Here is a 22,251-nt window from a genome sequence, read left to right as displayed (position 1 = left end):
ACGGCTTACGTTGACACTGGGCACCGTGTGAAATACAGCAGGCAATGTTTGTCCGGTTAACTCCAGCTACACATTAAAAAAACGAAACTGCAGATGATCTGCTGACACATCAGAGAAAGTTTTCAGGCGACTCTTTGGAAAGACACCGCGTCCTGTAAGTAGTATAACCCACAAACATGTGAACAGAGCATGATAGGTTCTATGAGCCATCTTGCATCATCAAAAAACCGATCAATTATTTCTGTACCACTATTGTTTACGCATTTCTGATTTACCGGGTGTTCAAAAAGGCAGTAAAAATTTGAAAACTTAATAAATCACGGAATAATGTAGACAGTGAGGTAAAAATTGACACACATGCTTGGAATGACATGGGGTTTTATTAGAACCGAAAAGAAAAAAAACAAAGTATTGCTAGACGCGTGAAAGATTTCTTGCGGGCGTCGTTTGGTGATGATCGTGTGCTCAGCCGCCACTTTCGTCATGCTTCAGTCCGTGCGCAAGTATATCGTGATCCACCGACATCTCTAAGGATGCTGAAAGACAACATCCGACGCCAATGCCTCACCAAACTCCGGGCATGCTTTACACTGCTGTTCACAACATTAGTCCTCGACTACAGCTATTGTTGAGGAACGATGGTGGAAATATTGATCATTTACTGTAAAGAACATCATCTTTGCTTTGTCTTGCTTTGTTATGCTAATTATTGCTATTCTGATCAGATGAAGCGCCATCTGTCGGACATTATTTTGAACTTTGTATTTTTTTGGTTCTAATAACACCCCACGTCATTCCAAGCATGTGTGTCAATTTGTACCTCTCTATCTACATTATTCCGTGATTTATTCAGTTTTCAAATTTATACTGACTTTTTGATCACCCACTAAATTAAAGTTTAATTTAGACTACCGAAAATAACTTGTGTTACTCGTAATACTTAGATATAAAATATGACGCACGCGTGGTTTGTGATGTACTACTTTGCTAGTAAAAGACACATGAGAAACCCACAAGCAGGTTCTTAGTTTTAAAACGTACCAGAACACAAACTTCGTCTTTGATTGCTGTGGTTTGTGGGCTCAATAGAAAACGTGGTCTACTGCCACCATATGACTGTTCTATCCCTCTGCTGCGTGATACAGAAAACGTCCAGAAATTTTCCACCGATAATCACCCAAGTCATAAGCGAGTACACCTCGGTATCATGCGGCTGCCACTACTCCGACGTCGTTTTTCTCATTTGCAAAAAGTAAATTTACAGCGTCCCAGAATCGTATAATCGGGTCGAAGAGATGGCTGTGAGTGCCGATTTTTGATAGATTCTTTTGTCAGGCCGTCTACGGACAGAACAATATGCGCGTCGGAATGTTACCGTATTACGGGCGAATCAAATGGAAATAAATGGGTGCTCGATCTTTGTTCGCCCCGATGTGGTAAAGGCATTTGATTCTGAACAATAGACCATTAACTTCCTCTGCTGACAGGACAGGGGCTCTCCGAAACGGGCAGACCAGTGGTAGAAAAAATGTCGAGAGAGAGAGAGAGAGAGAAAGAGAGAGAGAGCGGAAAGAGAGGGAGCGAGGGAGAGAGACAGAAACGGCGAGAGGAGGAGAGTGACGCCGTCCAGCGTCGTACCTGCGCGCATGCGCACTGCGCACGCAGCCGGCACTTGGTGCGAGCGCCGCGGCGGCCGGCGACACAGCGCCGCCTGCGATCGCAGCGGAGCGGTCACTGCGGCGCCGACCGCTGGTGAGGCCGTCGGCACGTGGTCGTCTCTGCGAGGACGCGCGCAGCTTTCGTAGCTGACGTCACAGCAGGTGTTTTCCACCGACGTCACGTCACTAACTGTGTTGCTTTACGCCTGACGTGTGGCGAGCGGATGCAGGCAGGCGGTAGAACACCGAAATGACGCTGTCGACCGGACAGGGCGGTTTTCTGACGAGTTCTGACTGATAGAGATCGAGTCACTCCTCCGCTTGGTCTGCTTCTGACATGTGGCCTCGTGACGCCCTTCTGGTGGTTGGGCTGCTCGGGAGCGTCACACCTGCTCCAGGTAAGTTGCGCACGCCGCATGAAAACATGCAAAAGCACGTCATTTCTCTATCGTCCACGACGTGTTTTAAAAACTCGCACCCATATCTTAATAAGGCAACAATACGTAGATCATACCTGAAATAAATCGGAAATCGTGTAATGTTACCGACTAATTGCATAACATCAACTATCTAGCATTACAGTGAATAATATACTTTTCCACCGAGGTACTGAAACTACCACATACCTAACAACTGATGTAATAATTATACGTTTTATAATGTGGTTAGAGAGTATGGCAAAATAAGAATATAGTTACTCGTACACGTGACTGTCTCAGTTTAATAGTGAAATATCTTCCAATAAAAACTGCGAAATGTGAGACCCGTTTGTCAGCCCCTTCCTCATGGATGCACCCCATAAAAGTGGCGTTGTTAACTTGAGTCCCGTATCGACGGCATGTGATGTGAATACGCCGACGCTGTGTACGTACTCAACACACACATGCATGTATCCACATAACAGTAATTTCAAAGTATAAATTTAAACTCAGGTTTCTAAATTCTCTGTGATAATACCTAGATAGACGTCTCATTGCTTTAAGTGTACTGAAAAAAGTGAGCCTAACTACTTGTTTTGGTTAGACTGTACGTGTATGGATTTGGGAGCTGCATCGAGATTTATATGGTGAGTGTGAATAAAAAGTTGCACATGTAATAAACGCCCTCGTTGCCAATCGTCACGTGAGATCCTTTAACGTACATTGCTGCTGAAACCGCAACGATTGATACACGACCTTTAGAGCGAAGTAACTATATCAGAGCATAGCCCTCCACTCGTGAGAGTAATAGCGAAGTAGATCAGTTGTGGCCTCGAAGACATTATCCGGTAGACCACGTGTCTTGTGCCAGACCACGGGTCTTCCGCCCGCTAAAACCATGTGCAGCAATTACACTGGTTGGCATTAAAACTGCAATAGCAAGAAGACGGCATGCAAAAAACGCCTAACTGACATAATGTGGACTACAGGCTTGGATATGCAAATGATCAGCATTTCATCACGGCCACACGAGGTAGGTACGAGTATGCCATCTCCACTCTGTATAGAAGAAAAGATTACACAGCGGGTTTCAGTTGAGTTCAACGGATTCAGACTTAGTCATGTGGTTCCGAGGTCTCAGCTATACACAAAGATGATTGTAGGGCTACTTTGCCAAATGCTATTTTTAAACGATTCTATCATCATGATGAAAAATTTGACATATGCCACTGGATAAATGTCTAGCGTAGACCTTCCCGTGCATCATTGCTTACGGCTGAAATATGCATGTTATTACTGTATTCTTTCTGACGTACCTTCAGTCTAGGCGTCGGTCCGGTCGTTTCAGATCTCTTGGAACTCAGCAAAGAGCTAGTACTAAATGTTACAGTCGCCCGTACGTCATCTTCATAATTGTATCTTCTTATTCACCCTGTTGCTTAATTAATTTTTTTCCAGCCTGTTCTATTAAATCCTATTATTCATCTTTGATCATTGTAAAAATCCTCTAATTTTACATCATTTTCATATGAATTAGCTAGCTTTCACTGCCATAATTCGAACCTTGAGTTTCAAAATCCCGTGTGTGGTTTACGAAATCTGTTCAGGTCGTTGATACCGTTATCTTAATTTATTTTACCTGTCGTCCTCGAAGTACAAACGTCTTTCAACTGGTGTTGCCAGCTCTTGCTGAAATTTTCCTACTTTCACTCTAAAGTGTTTCTTTTACATTTTCTTCGGCACTGATCTTCAAGCGTATATTCAAACTTGACTGGTAAGTACCTTCGCCTTTGCCTGCACTAGATTCACACCATATAGCGTCAGCAGAAAGAAAAGGCAGTTCATATATGATCCATGGACAAGTATTTCTCCTTCGTTTCACCAGTTTGAAAATCTGAACACTTTTTCTGAGGTTGCCGGGAGTAGCTCTCGCGGTGCGTGATGCCCCATTCACCCCAGATGTGTCACTATCTGACGAAGCCTAATAGGAGCCGTGGCATCACCTACTTTGTTCTTGCGGACACTATCATTGAATAATGTGTTGATTTGCATAGGTGATAGTACAGACTGAAGGTGAAAGAGATCAAAAACTTAATCGATTAATTCCAGACAAAGTAATAATTCAAAACAGTTGCTAGACTCTGTAACTTCCTCAACTACTTTCATATGAAGCATAATGGTAACAACATTGATCCATTTCTGTTTTCTCTCTCTGTGTGTGTGTGTGTGTGTGTGTGTGTGTGTGTGTGTGTTGCGAGTTAGCGCGCACGAGCGCGCGCGCGCGCGCATGCGTTTGTGTGACTGATACTGTCGATATGGCTAATTTCACAAATACTATTTTTCAGAATAAAACAAATGTTTCAAATACAAAGGCTATAACTTTTGAGGAGATCAAAATTGCTAGAAAAGATAAAATAGCTGTGAAAGCACACTTTCTGTCGTTCTGTCGCGTACTACGAGTAACGATGCGAAATTTACGCTGTACCAGAAGCCACAAAATTTTCATCTTTGTTGGGAAACGTTTCACTGCAGATATTGACAAAGTGTCAATACACTCCGACATACCTAATTTCTTGAACTCTCTACGTAAAGTACTTCCGCGTAACAGAAGCATTCATTGTTGCTTCAATATAAGGGGTAGGAAAACAGTGTTAACACACTTGACACTACGGGACAATACTCGTTTCTCCGTACAATTTCAGCATTAGTCGTAGGTCAAGCAATTTACTCTGAATTGTGTTTCTCTTACTTTTATTTCGCAACTAGGTTTGTAAACAAGTAATGCTGTACAGTGTTTGTCCACCTCACTTTCAGTTAGAAGAAAATTGCCTCTGTGAGTTCTTGTGAGAATGTGTGAGCGACACAGAGAGAGAGGGGAAGAAGGAGAGAGAGTAGTGGACGGACGAAGGGAGGTGGAAGAGACACAGATCGAACAGAATAACTTTTTGCCCTCTGTCTGTCAAGAACTCATCAGTTATTTTTTTTTTAAATGGATAATTTATCAACACGAATTTTTTTCCTTTAGTGGTTATCACGCAATATTGAAATCTTGCAAGACTCTTCAGACTTTAATACTGAAGTCAGGGCCAACTAGTTAATTGTACACACCAAAGCAAACCGAATAAGCCATAAAGGAGTATTTTACGCTCGTTACGTTTAAGTCATTCTTCCACTTCAATTTTTGGCTCTTTGAGAACTTCTATGACTTCATTGGTATCGAGTTCATTTAAGGTGAGCTATCCCTTATGTCGTCTTTCTAGTGACTATTTTAAGCGACTTTGCGAGTAAAGCACTGTCGCTGTTGGGTCATCTTTCTTGCCAACGTATAAAGTGTCAAAAATGGTTCAAATGGCTCTGAGCACTATGGGACTCAACATCTTAGGTCATAAGTCCCCTATAACTTAGAACTACGTAAACCTAACTACCTAAAGACATCACACACACCCATGCCCGATGAAGGATTCGAACCTGCGACCGTAGCAGCCCCGCGGTTCCGGACTGCAGCGCCAGAACCGCACGGCCACCGTGGCCGGCTTATAAAGTGTCCATGCCGTAAATTGCTACTACACATCCTTTTACGACTCCTCTTGCAAACCATTGCAGATGGTACACCATTGCCGGCCGGAGTGGCCGAGGTGTTCTAGGCGCTACAGTCTGGAACCGCGCGACCGCTACGGTCGCTGGTTCGAATCCTGCCTCGGGCATGGATGTCCTTAGGTTGGTTAGGTTTGAGTAGTTCTAAGTTCTAGGGGACTGATGAACCTGAGAAGTGAAGTCCCATAGTGCTCAGAGCCATTTGAACCATTTGATACACCCTTTCACTGAGACAGACTTACGATCGCAACTTAAGAGTAAATTTCAGTCACAGCAATGTCATCTTTTCAATATGCTTCCTAACAGAAATATAGTCACAGTACAAGGTCTTACGAGTGGTTCAGATTTATGAAATATTGGGAGCAATGCCACACATGCGGAAATAGTTTTGTCTCATCGTTCAGAGTATTTTCGCCAATGCCCTTCATAATTCATTGTCTCGATGCTTTAGGGAATCAGCCAAAGCAAGTTACTAAATCCATAACTTAATAAAAAAATATATTGTTGGTTAAGACTCTTGCCAGCCTGTTACTTTTTTTTCGTCCTCTGTTCATTAAATACTTGCGAACATTAACATGATTACGCTTCGTGTAGTTTATAACTTAATATTTCCTGGTAACTACATTTGCGAGCTCGGCATGTGTAACTTTTTAGCTTAAGTAATTTTTCTGAGCAAGCTTATTTGTTCTGCCGTACATGTGATGATGGTGATGATGACGACGATGACTAAAAGAATTGCAGGGATGGTGGATGAATATGAAGAATATGGCAAGATCTTACGCAGCAATAAATTCGGTTGAGAATTTGGGTTTACACTAGGATAGCTACTCATTTTCCATGACATACTACTGAAGAAATTTTCTTCCATAACCAGTTTCTACCTCTCAGACGTCTGCCATTGAGAAAATGCATCTGGAGCCCTGAACGCCAAGGTAGATACCACTTCAGGTCGTCACCTGCTCCCGTCGGCAGCTATCTGCCTGACGAGTGTACTCTGCTGACGTGTCGTGGACCTCACTTACTGTCCACAGACGTAAGTTTGTTTCTCTTAACTATCGTCTTATTTCGTAGCTCTAGCAGTAGCCGTGTTTGCAGACTAAATTACGTGACTTCAAGCGGACTTTAGTTGAAATATTTTATTTCTCTTGTTTAATGAATAGCACACAGGTCTCCACGTATTCAGCCAATAACGTAGCTGCGTAACTGCGATTTTCGTAATAAAGTTTGCCGCACATACGTAACGGAATATTTTACATTCTTGCTAACAAGAGAATTTCTGTATCATGGCGGAGGAACGTCTCTACCGTTACGACAAGGCAGAATGACAGAGAAAGAGCTCAAAACTAAAAAGTTGAGTACTTTGCAAAATAATTATTACCGAATAACCCAAAAATATCCTGTCCCACTGAAAGCCACTATTTCTGGAGGATTTATTTCTTACGTTTCTTTCCTAGGGTGTAGTCGGTGGATACTTGGAGCGTAGAAGTACCTTCAGTCTTGAAGATTAGAGGTGAATGTTTGTTACTTAAAGTACGGTGTATGTATTAGACTGGAGTCGAAGAAGTAATTACGACCGCCATGAAATTGAAATGCAGGTGGTTGAGACATATAGCCTCTACAGTAAATGGGCGATGGGCTGAGAATGTTCTTGGGTGGATTCCAAGAAATAAATACGAATTGGACGTTCTTATGGAATGACATAACATACGCAGGAGTTACATTTATGCTTATAGCTGAAGGACATAACGTATACATAAGTTTACATAATAATGGTGATGACGACGTTAGTATTGGTGGTTATGTGTGAATCCTTGGTCAGCGTGCGATGTTTGTAACAATAGCGCACAGCAGTAGGACTTGTTAGTCTGTTGTCCTTATAAGCTGCTTCTGTGGGGTAAGAAAAGGAAAGAGCCCATCATACTACGGCTGAGATCACGAATACGAAGAGGACGTTAACAGTACAGCATATATGGCCGTTTCTCCTATTCGATTATCGACGTTGTCTGGCACCGTGCATGTCTGTGGCTACAGCCTATACTCTTCGTTCTCACGTCTGTTAGGAAATCTTCCAGCTTTTGGACTGTTAGTCGACTGCCTGTGTGCAACTACGAGCTCACAGGCAGTGTGCGAAGAACAAACTAGGTGGAACTCTCGTCCACGACACTATTCTACGCTAAATAATCCATTATGCCGCTGTACGTCAGCACCTGTGTTCGACATTTCTTAAGAAAGTAACGAAAACGCTGCAGAGGACAGTCGACTGAAGATGCCGGCAGCCATACTTGTTTCGTACAGATAAACGCTCTCTACGGTTGTGACAGCAACCAGTTGCTCATCACATTGCTCATCATCCTTAGCCCAGCGCAGCTGTTAGTAGATCACTTGAAATGTGGGTTCTGTCTCAGGAAGATGACTGTAGGTGGTCGTTTTTAACTATGACCATGATACCATTCGAAATCATTTAGAGTTTATTATACGCTATGTGATCGAAAGTATCCGGATTCCTGGCTGAAAATGACTTACAAGTTCGTGGCACACTCCAACTGTAATGCTGAAATTCAGTATGGGGTTGGCCCATCCTTAACCTCGATGAGAGCTTCCACGCTCGCAGGCATACGTTCAATCAGATATTTATTTATTTTTTAAATTTCTGGTAAGATCTTATGGGACCAAAATGCTAATATCGTCGGTCCCTAAGCTTACGCGCTACTTAATCTAACTTAAATTAACTTACACTAAGAACAACGCACACAACCATGTCCGGTGGAGGACTCGAACCTCCGACGGGGAGAGCCACGCGGACCGTGACAAGACGCCTGAGACCACGCGGCTACCCCGCGGGGCTTCAGTCAGTTGCTGGAAGATGTCTCGGGGAATGGCAGCCTATTCTTCACGAAGTGATAAGTCGGCGTTCAAAAACATCCCAAAGGCGTGCTAGAGGATTCAGATCAGCCAGTCCATTACAGGGATGTTATTGACGGGTAACCGCTCCGCCACAGGCCGTGCATTATGAAGTGCTCGATCGTGCTGAAAGATCCAGTCGCCATCCCCGAATCGCTCTTCAACAGTGGGAAGCAAGAAGGTGCTTAAATCATAATGTAGGCCTGTGCTGTGATAGTGTCACGCCAAGCAGCAAGGGATGCAAGTCGCTTCCATGATGAAAAACATGCCCACACAATAACAGCAGCACCTCGGAAATTTACTGTTGGCACTACACACGCTGGCAGATGACATTCACCGGACATTCGCTTTTCCCGCACGCTGCCATCGTATAGCCACATTGTGTACCGCGTTTCGTCACTCCATACGACGTTTTGGCACTGTTTAGTCGTCCAACGTTTACGCTCCTTACACCAAGCGAGGCGTCGTTTGGCATTTACAGGCGTGATGTGTGGTTTATGAGCAGCCGCTCGACCATGAAATCTAAGTTTCAGCACCTCCCGCCTAACTGTTGATCCTGAAGCAGTTTGGTATTCATGTGTGATGGTCTGGGTAGATGTCTGCCTACTACTCATTAAGACCGTCTTCAGCTGTCGGTGGTCTCTGTCAGTCAACAAACGAGGTCGGCCTGTACGATTTCTTGAGTACGTTTCTCTTCACGTTTCGACTTCACTATGACATCGGAAACAGTGGACCTAGGGAGGCCTAGAAGTATGGAAGTCTCGCGTACAGACATATGACACAACTGACACCCAATCACCTGACCACGTTCGAAGTCCGTGAGTTCCGCGGAGGGCCCCATTCTGCTCTCTCACGATGTCTAATGACTATTGAGGTCGCTGGTATAGAGTACCTGGCGGTGGGCATCAGCTCAATGTATGTAATATGAAAAACGTATGTTTTTGGGGGTGGTTCAAATGGTTCTGAGCACTATGGGACTTAACATCTATGGTCTTCAGTCCCCTAGAACTTAGAACTACTTAAACCCAACTAACGTAAGGACATCACACAACACCCAGTCATCACGAGGCAGAGAAAATCCCTGAACCGACCGGGAATCGAACCCGTGACCTCGTGGACGAAAAGCGGGAACGCTAGCGCAAGACCACGAGCTGCGGACTAAGATACTGATGACCTTAGAAGTTAAGTCCCATAGTGCTCAGCCGGCCGAAGTGGCCCTGCGGTTAAAGGCGCTGCAGTCTGGAACCGCAAGACCGCTACGGTCGCAGGTTCGAATCCTGCCTCGGGCATGGATGTTTGTGATGTCCTTAGGTTAGTTAGGTTTAACTCGTTCTAAGTTCTAGGGGACTAATGACCCCAGCAGTTGAGTCCCATAGTGCTCAGAGCCATTTGAACCATTTGAACCATAGTGCTCAGAGCCATTTGAACCAAAAGCAACACGGCTGTGCCATTCCAAACCACTATAATAGTGCTACCTCGCCAGGTTGGTGTTGGGTTTGTCGAGGTTGTGCAGAACCGCGACGCTATGTAACACTGACCACAGTGCGTCACCACTCATCAACAGCCCATACCTCCCGGTCACTGCGCCGCTCCAAACGCACTCGTTTGTTTGAGGCACATGGAATGGTAATTTTCTGCGAATCTTTGCGGGATGACAGGGAATATTGTAGGCAGTCCATTGATGAGAAAAGTTAATCTTCGTGGACCAGTGGTTCTGCTCGTAACTGGAAACCGAAAGGTCAGACAACGGAATACGTAATTCAGTCTGCTTTTAATTTAGCCTTCACCACTTAGAGAGGTGGCGATTCGTCAGGAACGATACGTCCTCAGATGGCAGGCGGAGATGTAAATGGTGACGTTGTCCTGGGTTACACAACACGGGAATCCTTCCTTGTTGTGGTCAGACGTTGTCGATCGGAAACCTGACGACGAGTGTGCCTGCCGTCTAGTCCCTGTGCACTCCAACACTGGGCGACCGTCGCATCTGGATCTGAACACTGCACGATTCGACTAGCCGGACAAACGGGTACACACAGTGAGGCTCCTTTCCGTGTCTGTAAGATCTTAGTAAGTCTCTCTCAGACGAATTCGTGGCATATCTCTGTCCTTTATAGTGATTACTCAATATCTGACGCTGTTCACACTCCTATATCCTAACAGTCCTCGTAACAATATTAAACAGGAACAAGACAACCATACCCTAGTACCCGTTGCACCAATCATAAAGAAATGCGTTTCCTTCTCTGCCAGTGGATTGTACATGAGCGATGATACATTGACACCCGGCAGTGTCTTCTGACTGCTTCACATTTTTCTTCAGGCGCTGTAACAGCATTTCAACGTATCCGCTCACAGTAGAAACAATTAATGTTATCTATATTTTGCTTGTAAGGAAAGGTCACGCAGCAAAATTTCTCGTTCACTAATCGTTGAGGTATGTTGGATGCCGCGAGCCGGTAAAGAAACCAGGTGGAACGTTAAAATTCGAAAGCAGCGGGATATTGGCCTATGTTTGTCGTTTCAGTGAAAATGCTGCTCTTGGTGGCCGCCATCCTACGACTACCGCGCAAATATGGAGTCGATGGGTTCAGGAGGGCCTTACTCAAACCCAAGGAGGATCACAGCGCCCTCAGTGAAAGAAGCCCGAGGGGACATACATATTACTCGGTTGGTGATGCAACGGCACGTATCTAGTCAGGAACTGGGATTCTCTGCAAAAAGACATCGCACTGACATTTGGAGCACCAAGGACAGCACAGCAGCCTTCGTTCAGCTTCTCTTAACAGCGCAAAGAACTGCATCAATTGCGGTGCGCACAATGTCGAAACTATACACAGGAGTGGCGTCACGTCGTCTTTTTCAGACTAGTCACGTTTCTGCGTGCATCAAGATGAGGGTACCTTGAGTGGAGGCTCCGAGGATAATGAAAGTTGTAAAATTGCGTTCGCCATTTTCATACGTGTCCAGCAGCCGGGGCGATTGTATACGGCCCCTTTGGGTACACTATACGATCACCTCTTTTTCACGTAGCCTGTAAGTCGTCAGCAGTCCCCTATTTTCGAGTTCTCCGTGATGCTGCGAGGGCTATTCAGAGAGTAAGGTCCAACAGGGTGCGAAATGGAAACCACACAGTGAAAATCCGGTGAAGCTTTTCACAATTGCTTCTGCAGTGTCTCTAGTATGCCCGCCGATCGCGTCACCTCACTTTTTTTCAGTTCTGAGTGCACAGTGAGCACGTTAAGATGCTTAGAAATATAATGTCTCCCACCAGGTACGAAGTCCTGGTGTGACATTTCGCCTGATGGCATTCAGCCCACATAGCACGACTGTCACACATTTCCTTTCGCATGAAAATTCTCAGCCGCACTCTGAAGGGCGTAATGAAGAGTCTCCTGCAGCGTTTTCGATGGGAAATGTTTGATCACCCACAATAGCGCCCTTAATTGACTCTTCCTGAGCTTCATCTCTACTTACATGAACCACTAGCTACGAAAACAACGTTCAGGCACAGACAACGAGCTGTAGACAAGCTTAAAGAATTGTGAGGAAGCACAGACGGCTTGCTCCTACACTACAGGCCATTAAAATTGCTACACCACGAAGGTGACGTGCTACAGACGCGAAATTTAACCAACAGGAATAACATGCTGTGATGTGCAAATGACTAGCTTTTCTGAGCATTCACACAAGGTTGGCGCCGGTGGCGACACCTACAACGTGCTGACGTAAGGAAAGTTTCCAACCGATTTCTCATACACAAACAGCAGTTCACCGGCGTTGCCTGGTGAAACGTTGTTGTGGTGCCTCGTGTAAGAAGGTGAAATGCGTACCATCACGTTTACGGCTCTGATATAGGTCGGATTGTAGCTTATCGCGATTGCGGTTTATCGTATCGCGACATTCCTGCTCGCGTTGGTCGAGATCCAATGACAGTTAGCAGAATATGGAATCGGTGGGTTCAGGACGGTAATACGGAACGCCGTGCTGGATCCCAACGGCCTCGTATGTCTAGCAGTCGAGGTGACAGGCATCATATCCGCATGGCTGTAACGGATTATGCAGCCACGACTCGATCCCTGATTCAGCAGATGGGGACGTTTGCAAGACAACAACCATCTGCACGAACAGTTCGACGACGTTTGCAGCAGCATGGACTATCAGCCGGAGACTGTGGCTGCGGTTAACCTTGACGCTGCATCAGAGACAGGAGCGCCTACGATGGTGTACGAACGAAGAACCTGGGTGCACGAATGGCAAAACGTCATTTTTTCGGATGAATCCAGGTTCTGTTTACAGCATCATGATGGTCGCATCCGTGTTTACCGACATTGCGGTGAACGCACATTGGAAGCGTGTATTCGTCATCGCCATACTGGCGTATCACCCCGCGTGATGGTATGGGGTGCCACTGGTGCCGTCTCGATCACCTCTTGTTCGCATTGACAGCACTTTGAACAGTGGACGTTACATTTCAGATGTGTTACGGCCCGTGGCTCTGCCTTTCAATCGATCCCTGCGAAACCCTACATTTCAGCGGGATAATGCACGACCGCATGTTGCAGGTCCTGAACGGGCCTTTCTGGATACAGAAAATGTTCGACTACTGCCTCGGCCAGCATATTCTCCAGATCTCTCACCAATTGAAAACGTCTGATCAATGGTGGCTGAGCAACTGTCTCGTCACAATACGCCAGTCACTACTCTCGATGAACTGTGGAATCGTGTTGAAGCTGCATGGGCAGCTGTACCTGCACACGCCATCCAAGCTCTGTTTGACTCAATGTCCAGGCGTATAAAGGCCGTTATTACGGCCAGAGGTGGTTGTTCTGGGTACCGATTTCTCAGGATCTATGCACCCAAATGTAATCACATGTTAGTTCTAGTATAATATATTTGTCCATTGAATACCCGTTTACCATTTGCATTTCTTCTTGGTGTAGCAATTTTAATGGCCCGTACTGTATGATGATAGGAAAGTTGGTAAAACGCTGTGAAAAATGTCATAATCGGAGCGGCGACTAGGTAAAGAAGCAGCTGGAAGGTGTAGGCAACTGTTGGAAATAAAATATTTTTGATTTTCACGGTGGTTTCCAGTCTGCGACCGATTGGACCTTACTTTCCGAATAGGTCTCGTCTCTATTAGCTAGATACACGGCCGTCCGATGCCCATGATATCCCGAGATGCCTCATATAGAGGGTGTAATTCGTCTAAACCTCTGGTCATCGGGTTGTTTGGACCTCTCATCCATTAAAACATTTGGTTCTGTGTCGCTATGATGTTTTCTCGCCACCATTCGCAAGTCACTGCGACTGCTTACCTGTGGCCCGGAGTTGAAGAAACATAGAGTGACATACCCGTATGAGGCATCAAAGTTCAGTTCGACTCGAAGCCCCGCTTGATTTGAGGCGTTGTTGCTTCCAGCGCTGTTAGCAACGTGCTCTAAATTTCGCATTTCATAGCTTCCAGATCACTTAAAATTAAAAGTTTATTCCTCCTATTAATCTGTACAAGTGAAATGTATATAATTTCGTTATTTTCTATGATATCTGGTTTATCTGTTTTAGTGGCCAACAGCCAAAAGCATTTTAAAGTAACACCTAGACTGTCAGTATCGATTCCAGAATGTACTATCGGACCTGTTAGCATATAATAAATATGCTCCTTCAATCTGAGGTACTACTCATTTGTTGTTTGTTGTCGTTACTACCTCCAAATCAAACAGGTAATAAAGTGAGGTAGCAATAGTTACGGGAGAGCGATGTACACATATTAATATGGCGATAGCACCTCGTACGCGAGGCACAAAAGGGCAGAGCATTGACGGAGCCGTCATTTGTACCCAGGTGATTCATTTGAAAAAGTTTCCGACTTGATTATGACTGCATGACCGGAATTAACAGACTTTGAACACGGATTGGTAGGTAGAGATACACTAAGTGATCAAAAGTATCCGGTGGCGTCATGTTTTTCATATTAGCTGCATTGTGCTGCCACCTACTGCAGGTACTCGATATCAGCGAATGTGGCGATCCGATGGCAGGGTGTGGGTATGCCGAATGCCCGTCGAACGTCAACTGCCAGCGTATGTAGTGGACAGTAAATTTGAGAGGCGGTGGTGTTATGATGTGGTCGTGTTTTTCATGGAGGATGTTTCCACCCCTTGTTTCCTGTGGCGCTATCACGACAAAGGTTTGCATTGACGTTTTAAGCACCTTCTTCCTTCTCACTGTTGAAGAGCAATTCAGGAGTGGCAATTGCATCTTTCAGCACGATCGAGCACCTGTTCATAATCCACGGCCTGAGGCGGAGAGGTTACACGACAATATCATCCCTTTAATTGACTGGCCTGCACAGACTCCTCACCTGAATCCTGTAGAACACCTTTGGAAAGTTTAGTAACGTCGATTTCGTGCCAGGCCTCACCGACCGACGTCGATACCTCTCCTCAGTGCAACACTCCGTGAAGAATGGGCTTCCGTTCCCCAAGAAACCTTCCAGCACCTGATTGAACGTGTGCATGCTAGAGTGGAAGCTGTCATCAAGGCTAAGGGCGGGCCAACACCTTACAGAATTCCAGCATTACTGATGGAGGATGCCACGAACTTGTAAGTTATTTTCAGCCAAGTGTCTGGATACTTCTGATCACATTGTATAGATGGATGGAACATTCCATTTTGAAAATCCTTAGGATATTCAATATTCCGTAATCCATAGAGTCAAGAACTTGCCGACAGCGCAGTGGCCTTCACTTAACGACCGAGAGTAACGGCATTTGTGTAGAGTTTTTAGCAATAACAGCCAAGCAACACTGCGTGAAATAAAGCAGAAATCATTGTGGCACGTACGAAGAAAATGTAAGCTAGGACGGTGAGGCGGAATTTAGCGTTAATAGAGTATGCAACACACGACCGACGCGGGAGTCTTGCTAACGATAAGACACCCCTTCAGCGCCTCTCCTGGACCCGTGACCATATCGTTTGAACCCTAGGCAATTGGAAAACCATGGCCTTGTCAGATGAGTCCGGATTTAAGTTGGTAAGGGCTGATGGAATGGTTTGAGAGTGGAGAATACCCCACAAAACCATGGCCCCAAACTGCCAACAAGGCACTGTGGAAGCTAGCAGCGGCTTCACAGTGGTGTGAGCTGCGTTTACATTAAATGACATGGGTCCTTTGGACCAACTGAGCCCATCATTGATTGGAAATGGATATGTTTGGCTACTTGGGGACCATTTGCAGCTTCATGTTCCCAAACAAAGATGTAATTTGTACGGATGATAAGGTGTCATGTCACAGGGCCACAACTGTTTCCCATTCGTTTGAAGAATATTTCGGACAACTGGAGAGAGTTATTTGCCCACACAGATCACCCTACATGAATCCCATCGAACATTTGCGCGACGTAATCGAGAGGTCAGTTCGTGCACAAGCACAGGGAACACTTTCCCAATTCTGTACGGCTGTAGAGGCAGCATGGCTCAATATTTCTTCATGAGACTTCCAACGAACTGTGGAGTCCATGCTACGTTGAGTTGCTGCGCTACCCCGGACAAAATGAGGTGGTACATGATATTAAGTATCCCATGACTTTTTCCACCTCAGTATAGATGTCTTAGGAATCTCCAGTGACATTCATCGACATGTTTTTTTTTTTTTTTTTTTTTTTTTGCCTCGACGCTTGCCAGTATAGTGGTACATCATTAAACTCCGCAGCTCACTGTATGAGCGTGTAAGCAGATATCTTTGACAGATATTTCTGTGAACCTCAGTTGATGTTCAGGTACTGAAAGTAAATACGGAACGACCCACAGAGATGTGATGGGAGAGGGTGTTGTTGGGCACAAACATTAGCACACGATGTCACTTGGAATGACATAAAAATTGCATACCTTGTAGAATGTGTGACCTATACTTAAGGGTAGTGTGTGCTATTTTCCATCTTTCAGACAGAATGAAACAGGTACGATAGTCAAATGTGGAATATTACATTCTACTGCCGCGCGGGATTAGCCGAGCGGTTTAAGGCGCTGCAGTCATGGACTGTGCGGCTGGTCCCGGCGGAGGTTCGAGTCCTCCCTCGGGCATGGGTGTGTGTGTTTGTCCTTAGGATAATTTAGGTTAAGTAGTGTGTAAGCTTAAGGACTGGTGACCTTAGCAGTTAAGTCCCATAAGATTTCACACACATCTTACACATCATTCTACTTCTGTATGTACATCTAATCTCAGCAAGGCACCTTACGGTGTGTCGCAGAGGGTATTTTCTGCAACACTGTCTCTTGCTCCTTTTTCTGATCCAGTCTGCCTATGTATTGGCAGTACGTTACAATTGTTTATGCTGATGGTCAGCTGCCACCCCCTGCACCAATCGTTAATCCTCTGCAGGTCTTCCTGCTTTACACTACAATTTTCTAGTGTCGTGTCTTCTCTGTATACAACGGCATAATCGTGAATAGCCTAACAGGATGTCCGACCCAGTGTACTAGGTCAATTCTACATTTGTATATATTGTGAAAAGTAATGGTCCTGTAACACTCCCCTGGGGGACGCTCGAAGTTATTTTGAAGTCCGAAGACTCGTCTCCGCTCAGAATTACATGCCGTGTTCCGTTTGCCAGAAACATGTACAGGCACGCAGTTGTTGTGGTATCCCATACGCTCGTATGTTGTTCACTAGGTGACCGTGTGGAACTGCATCTTCTGCAGACAATGAATTTACTCACTATTAGGGTGGATTGCGAGTCGTGCCCTGATGACAGTTGGTAAGAAAATTGTCTGTAAAATTCAATAGCGCAGATTCGAGGCACTTTGCTTTAATCTGGCAGAAGGCTACAAAATCGTCTTTTGTCTCTGGATCAACAGGTTGCATGAGTAGTGGGTAACGCGGTACGTATTTTGGCACTGTAATGGGCGTTTATGGATCTAACGAATTCCATACCAACGATAGTTACCGGGTTTGTTGTAGAGAATGTGAAATTTACTGATTGTAATGTGAGGAAAAATTTTTCTGTTCAGAGGCAGTAATTACTGATCGCAATGTGCTGTAAAACATTAGTTTTGATTAATAGAACAATAAACTCACAGTTTATGAAGGCACTTTATACTCAACCACGCAAGTCACACTGGGACAACAGTTTATAATTGGACATTTTACTACAACGGTATGGTAATGCTACTGACCAGATTCACAGGAAATTTTCCCTTGGTTCGACAACAATAAAGGGCTTGTTGAGCTGGCCTGTTCAAACGTTCGTTCTCAGTTCCACCAAATGAGGCGGCGCGACTAGCTAAGACACTAGACTCGAATTAAGGATGGATTGGAATTAGTCGCTTGTGCACACCTAGATCTATGTTTTACTTAGTTTCCATAAACTGATAAAGGCAAAATATGGGATGGCGACTTTGAAAAGGAGTGACCAATTTCCTTCAGCTCACGCCTCAGAGCTACTGCTGTAATGATAACGTAATCGATGGCACACTGAACTCTAACTTTCTTTCGTTTCTTTAAATAGATGGCGTCCTTAGGATGAAGAAAAATATTGCAGTTCACAGCTTTTCCTTGAATAGTGTGTGAAATATTGCTGCTCTTCGATCTTTATATAAACCTTGCGATCTCGCCTGGATTATCGCTACAGCTAAACTGAAGAGCCAAAGGAACTGGTACACCTGAATGATATCGTGTACGGCCCCCGCTAGAGGCAGAAGTGCCGCAACACGACGTGGATTCCTGATATTCACGGTACACTCGTGAAATGATCGTACTGGAAAACCCCCACTTCATCGCTACCTATGAAACGCTGTGACCAATCGTTCGTGCTCCGACTATAACACCACGTTCAGACTCATATCTTGATAACCTGCCATTGTAGCAGCAGTAACCAACCTCACAACTGCGCCAGGCACTTGTAGTCTTTTAGAGGCGTTTCCGACCTCAGCGCCGTATTCTGCCTGTTTACATATCTCTGTATTTGCATACGCACTCCTATACCAATGTTTTCTCGCTTCAGTGTATTATGGCCTCGATATTTCCGAGACTTCTGCCTCTAATGTTTGTGTTCATATCCGATTACCGCTCCACGTGAATGGGCAGTACCTCAGTAACTCCATGTGGCGGCGTTTGAGAACGATATGGCATGGTGTGGTTAATCTTTCATTGCTGTAACTGAGTGCTCGAATCCTTACCCCGATACTGCTAATTGATGCATGACTTACTTGTTATTTCTTATTCTCAAACCAAGGGAAAAGCTTCAAGTATGGTATAAATTCAGTCGCGTTATACATGAGATACCCTGAACTATCAGCTTTTCTTATACAGCTTTTATATTGTGATGATTTACAAAGAAGTGCTAATATTTTCATATGTAACCGTCACGCGACTAGTGTAAAGTATAAGACAAGATCACAATGTCTCCTGTTATCAATTTTAATATGTGAAGAAATGAAACATTCAACGAATTTTCAAATGGTTCAATTGGCTCTGAGCACTATGGGACCTAACATCTGAGGTCAACAGTCTCCTAGAACCACTTAAACCTAACTAACCTAAGTACATCACACACATCTGCGACTGTAGCAGCAGCAGCGCGGTTCCGGACTTAAGCGCCTAGAACCGCTCGGCCACACCTGCCGGCTTCAACGAAGGCAACGACGGACAAGATAACAAGGGAAAAAAAGGAAAAAAAACTAAAAGCCACTGACGATGCCATGTATGAATAGGTGGTTAAGCAAGATCAAGAGCGAAGTGCTCTGATAAAGGATGTAATACGGTGTTGTCGTCCACCGCCCTTATTGTTCAGTCTATACTCCGAGGAAACAATTATGGAGATAAAAGAAAGGTTCAAAGACGAGATTAAAATTCAGGGTGAAAGGATATCAATGTTACGATTCGCTAATGACATTGCATCCTCAATGAAAGTGAAGAAGAATTACAGGACCTGTTGAATGAAATGAACAGTCTAATACAGAATGTGGAACAGAGTAAATGGAATAAAGACAATACTAATGAGAATTAACAGGAATTATAACAGCGAGAGACTAAACATCAGAACTGGGGATCATGAAGTAGATGAATTATGCTTATTCGAACCAAAATTACCCATGATGGACGGAGCAAGGAAGACATAAAAACAGACTAGCCTTGGCAAAAGGGGAATTCCTAGCCAAGAGAAAACTAATATTAAACACAAGCCTTAATTTGAGGAATAAATTTTTTAGAATCTACTTTTGGAGCACAGCATTGCAAAATCGTGAAACATGGACTTTGGGAAAACCGGAAGAGGAGAGAATCGAAGCATTTGAGATGTGATGCTACAGAAGAATGTTGAAAGTTAGATGGAGCGATTAGATGAGGAATGAGCAGGTTCTCCGCAGAATCGGTGAGGAAACGAATATATGGAAAACAGTGGTAACGAAAGGGGTCTGAATGATAGCACATTTGTTAATACGTCAGGAATAATTTTCATGGAACTAGTTGGTGCTCTAAAGGGTAAAGACTGTAGAGGAATACAAAGATTTGAATAAATTCAACAAATAACTGAGGATGTAGGCTGTAAGTACTAGTCTGAGAAGAAAATGATGGTACAGGAGAGGAATCAGTGGCGGGTCGTATGAAACCAGTCAGGAGAGATGGGAAGTGCTGTACGTTGAGGACAGTGTACCTAGGTACACTTCATGTTTCCCGTCAGGTACTTCAATTTAGTGATCAAGTTTACAATCACACTAAGAAATACGCACCAGTGGCCGCCTTAATTAGTTTTTACTGTAAGAGATGTGGCTGTCTATTGCGCAACGCTAGTAATTTTTTTTTAGTTCAACACATTTAAGTGCCGTATAATAAATTAAAGCTATTTGGAAAAAATGTAAATTCTTCAGCTACAGAACTTTATGGTGATTAAAGTTCTATATATTTTTCAAAATAATTGTACAATCCATGGACGTTTAGGCCATACTTCGTCGATCGTACCCCTTGAATAGGAAGTAGCTCTTCTGTAATGGAAATTTGACGTTTGCACCTGAACTGAGTACTTTTAATATGATAATAATTCACGTGTCTTGAAAGCGGAGAGTTTTGTTAGTTTCCAATACCTCCAATTTCAAAATGTATTGAACTTGTTATTGCTTTTGGAACTTACTTAATTTGATTTCATTTACTGATTACTGGTGCCTAGAAGAGTAATAATGTAATAAACAGACTATTAAAAAGGTATTTAGATGATCTTCTCGATTGTGACACTTCTAAAGCAGAATGTATGGTCCTGAGTTCATACCCATGTTATACCTTGGAACATTTTTTTCTCATGTAAATACTTTATACACAACTGCAACCAGTCACTTTTTTCAATTATAATGCTTTATTACATGAACCGGTTTTCGAAACTTTTCTGGTTCATCTTGAGATGGTTTCTGGAGGATCCGGGAAGTTACATCATTACTGGTAGTAGCATAATGCTGGGAGCTGGTTCTATGGCAGAAAGATGGGTCACACTTTAGTGTATCGCCATGACTATAGCTTATCTGTCGATATGGATGTAAATTTAGTTTTTACTTACTGCGACAGTATAGGCGGCTTTTTTCTGTCGGATACCTTCTGTACGGCCGGCCGAAGTGGCCGTGCGGTTCTAGGCGCTGCAGTCTGGAACCGCGAGACCGCTACGGTCGCAGGTTCGAATCCTGCCTCGGGCATGGATGTGTGTGATGTCCTTAGGTTAGTTAGGTTTAACTAGTTCTAAGTTCTAGGGGACTAATGACCTCAGCAGTTGAGTCCCATAGTGCTCAGAGCCATTTTTTGAACCTTCTGTCCGTGTACCTCTGACGCGTCTTCACAGAAGGGAATGGCTAGATTCGAGTCGTCAACGTGTTGCCTGGACGGTCGTACAGTGGACCAATGTTCCTCCCACGGATGAGCCCGATTTGGTCTGGACGAGTTAGTATGTGGAGGGAACGTGGAACACGATTGCAGGAACCAAACATTGTGGAAAAAGACCGGTATCGAGGACGATCCCTAATGGGATTATGTTGACCACTCGAGCACTTCTTCATGAAATTGTACGGGTGAATCGGCAAGGTTTAACTGCTGTGCTCATGAACGATAGTGCTCAACCTCGTTGAGTGTGAGTAGTTGATGTTTTCTTGAGAGTTGAAAATATTGCACATACGTCGTGGCGTGCTCGCTCTCCCGGTTTGAATCCCACAGAATTTGTCTGCGACGCACCTGGTTGCATCACGTCAGCATCCACCAACCACTCTCGTTATTGCCTCAATATGAGATTGACGATATCATTCACAGCATGTCCCATCGTTTTCAGGCCTGTCTTGCTGTCAGAGATTGTGATATCCCTTACTGAGCACGTTAACAAGTTGTCGAAGTGTGTGTGTAAACCCGTTAAGATGGAAAAAACGAAGAACAATTTTGTTTACTGTTATGTATGTTGCAGTTAGCTCGTGGTCTAGTGGCAAGTGTTGCTCCCTCAGGCTCACCGGATCCCGAGTTCGATTCCCGGCCGGGTTGGGGAAAATATGGTTCAAATGGCTCTAAGTACTATGGGACTTAACATCTGTCATCAGTCGCCTAGACTTAGAACTACATAAACCTAACTAACCTAAGCATATCACACACATCCATACCCGACGCATGATTCGAACCTGCAACCGTAGTAGCAGCGCTGTTCCTTACTGAAGCGCCT

The 22,251-nt window shown here is 44.4% G+C and overlaps 1 protein-coding gene across 1 annotated transcript in view; it reads left to right on the top strand.

Moving 5' to 3' along the window:
• The first annotated feature begins 1,724 nt into the window (after nucleotides 1-1,724).
• Nucleotides 1,725-22,251, top strand: part of LOC126473975 (uncharacterized) — a 593,366-nt gene continuing 572,839 nt past the window's right edge. Inside the window, exon 1 of the mRNA XM_050101364.1 lies at nucleotides 1,725-2,056. Within this exon, the coding sequence (XP_049957321.1) occupies nucleotides 1,996-2,056 (61 nt within the window). The 5' untranslated portion in view covers nucleotides 1,725-1,995. The remainder of the gene's footprint in view (nucleotides 2,057-22,251) is intronic.

The sequence above is a fragment of the Schistocerca serialis genome, chromosome 1, assembly GCF_023864345.2.
Source record: "Schistocerca serialis cubense isolate TAMUIC-IGC-003099 chromosome 1, iqSchSeri2.2, whole genome shotgun sequence".
NCBI classification, from domain to species: Eukaryota; Metazoa; Arthropoda; class Insecta; order Orthoptera; family Acrididae; genus Schistocerca; species Schistocerca serialis.
Note: the sequence above shows the minus strand (reverse complement) of the source record. Positions and strands in the feature narration are given on the sequence as shown.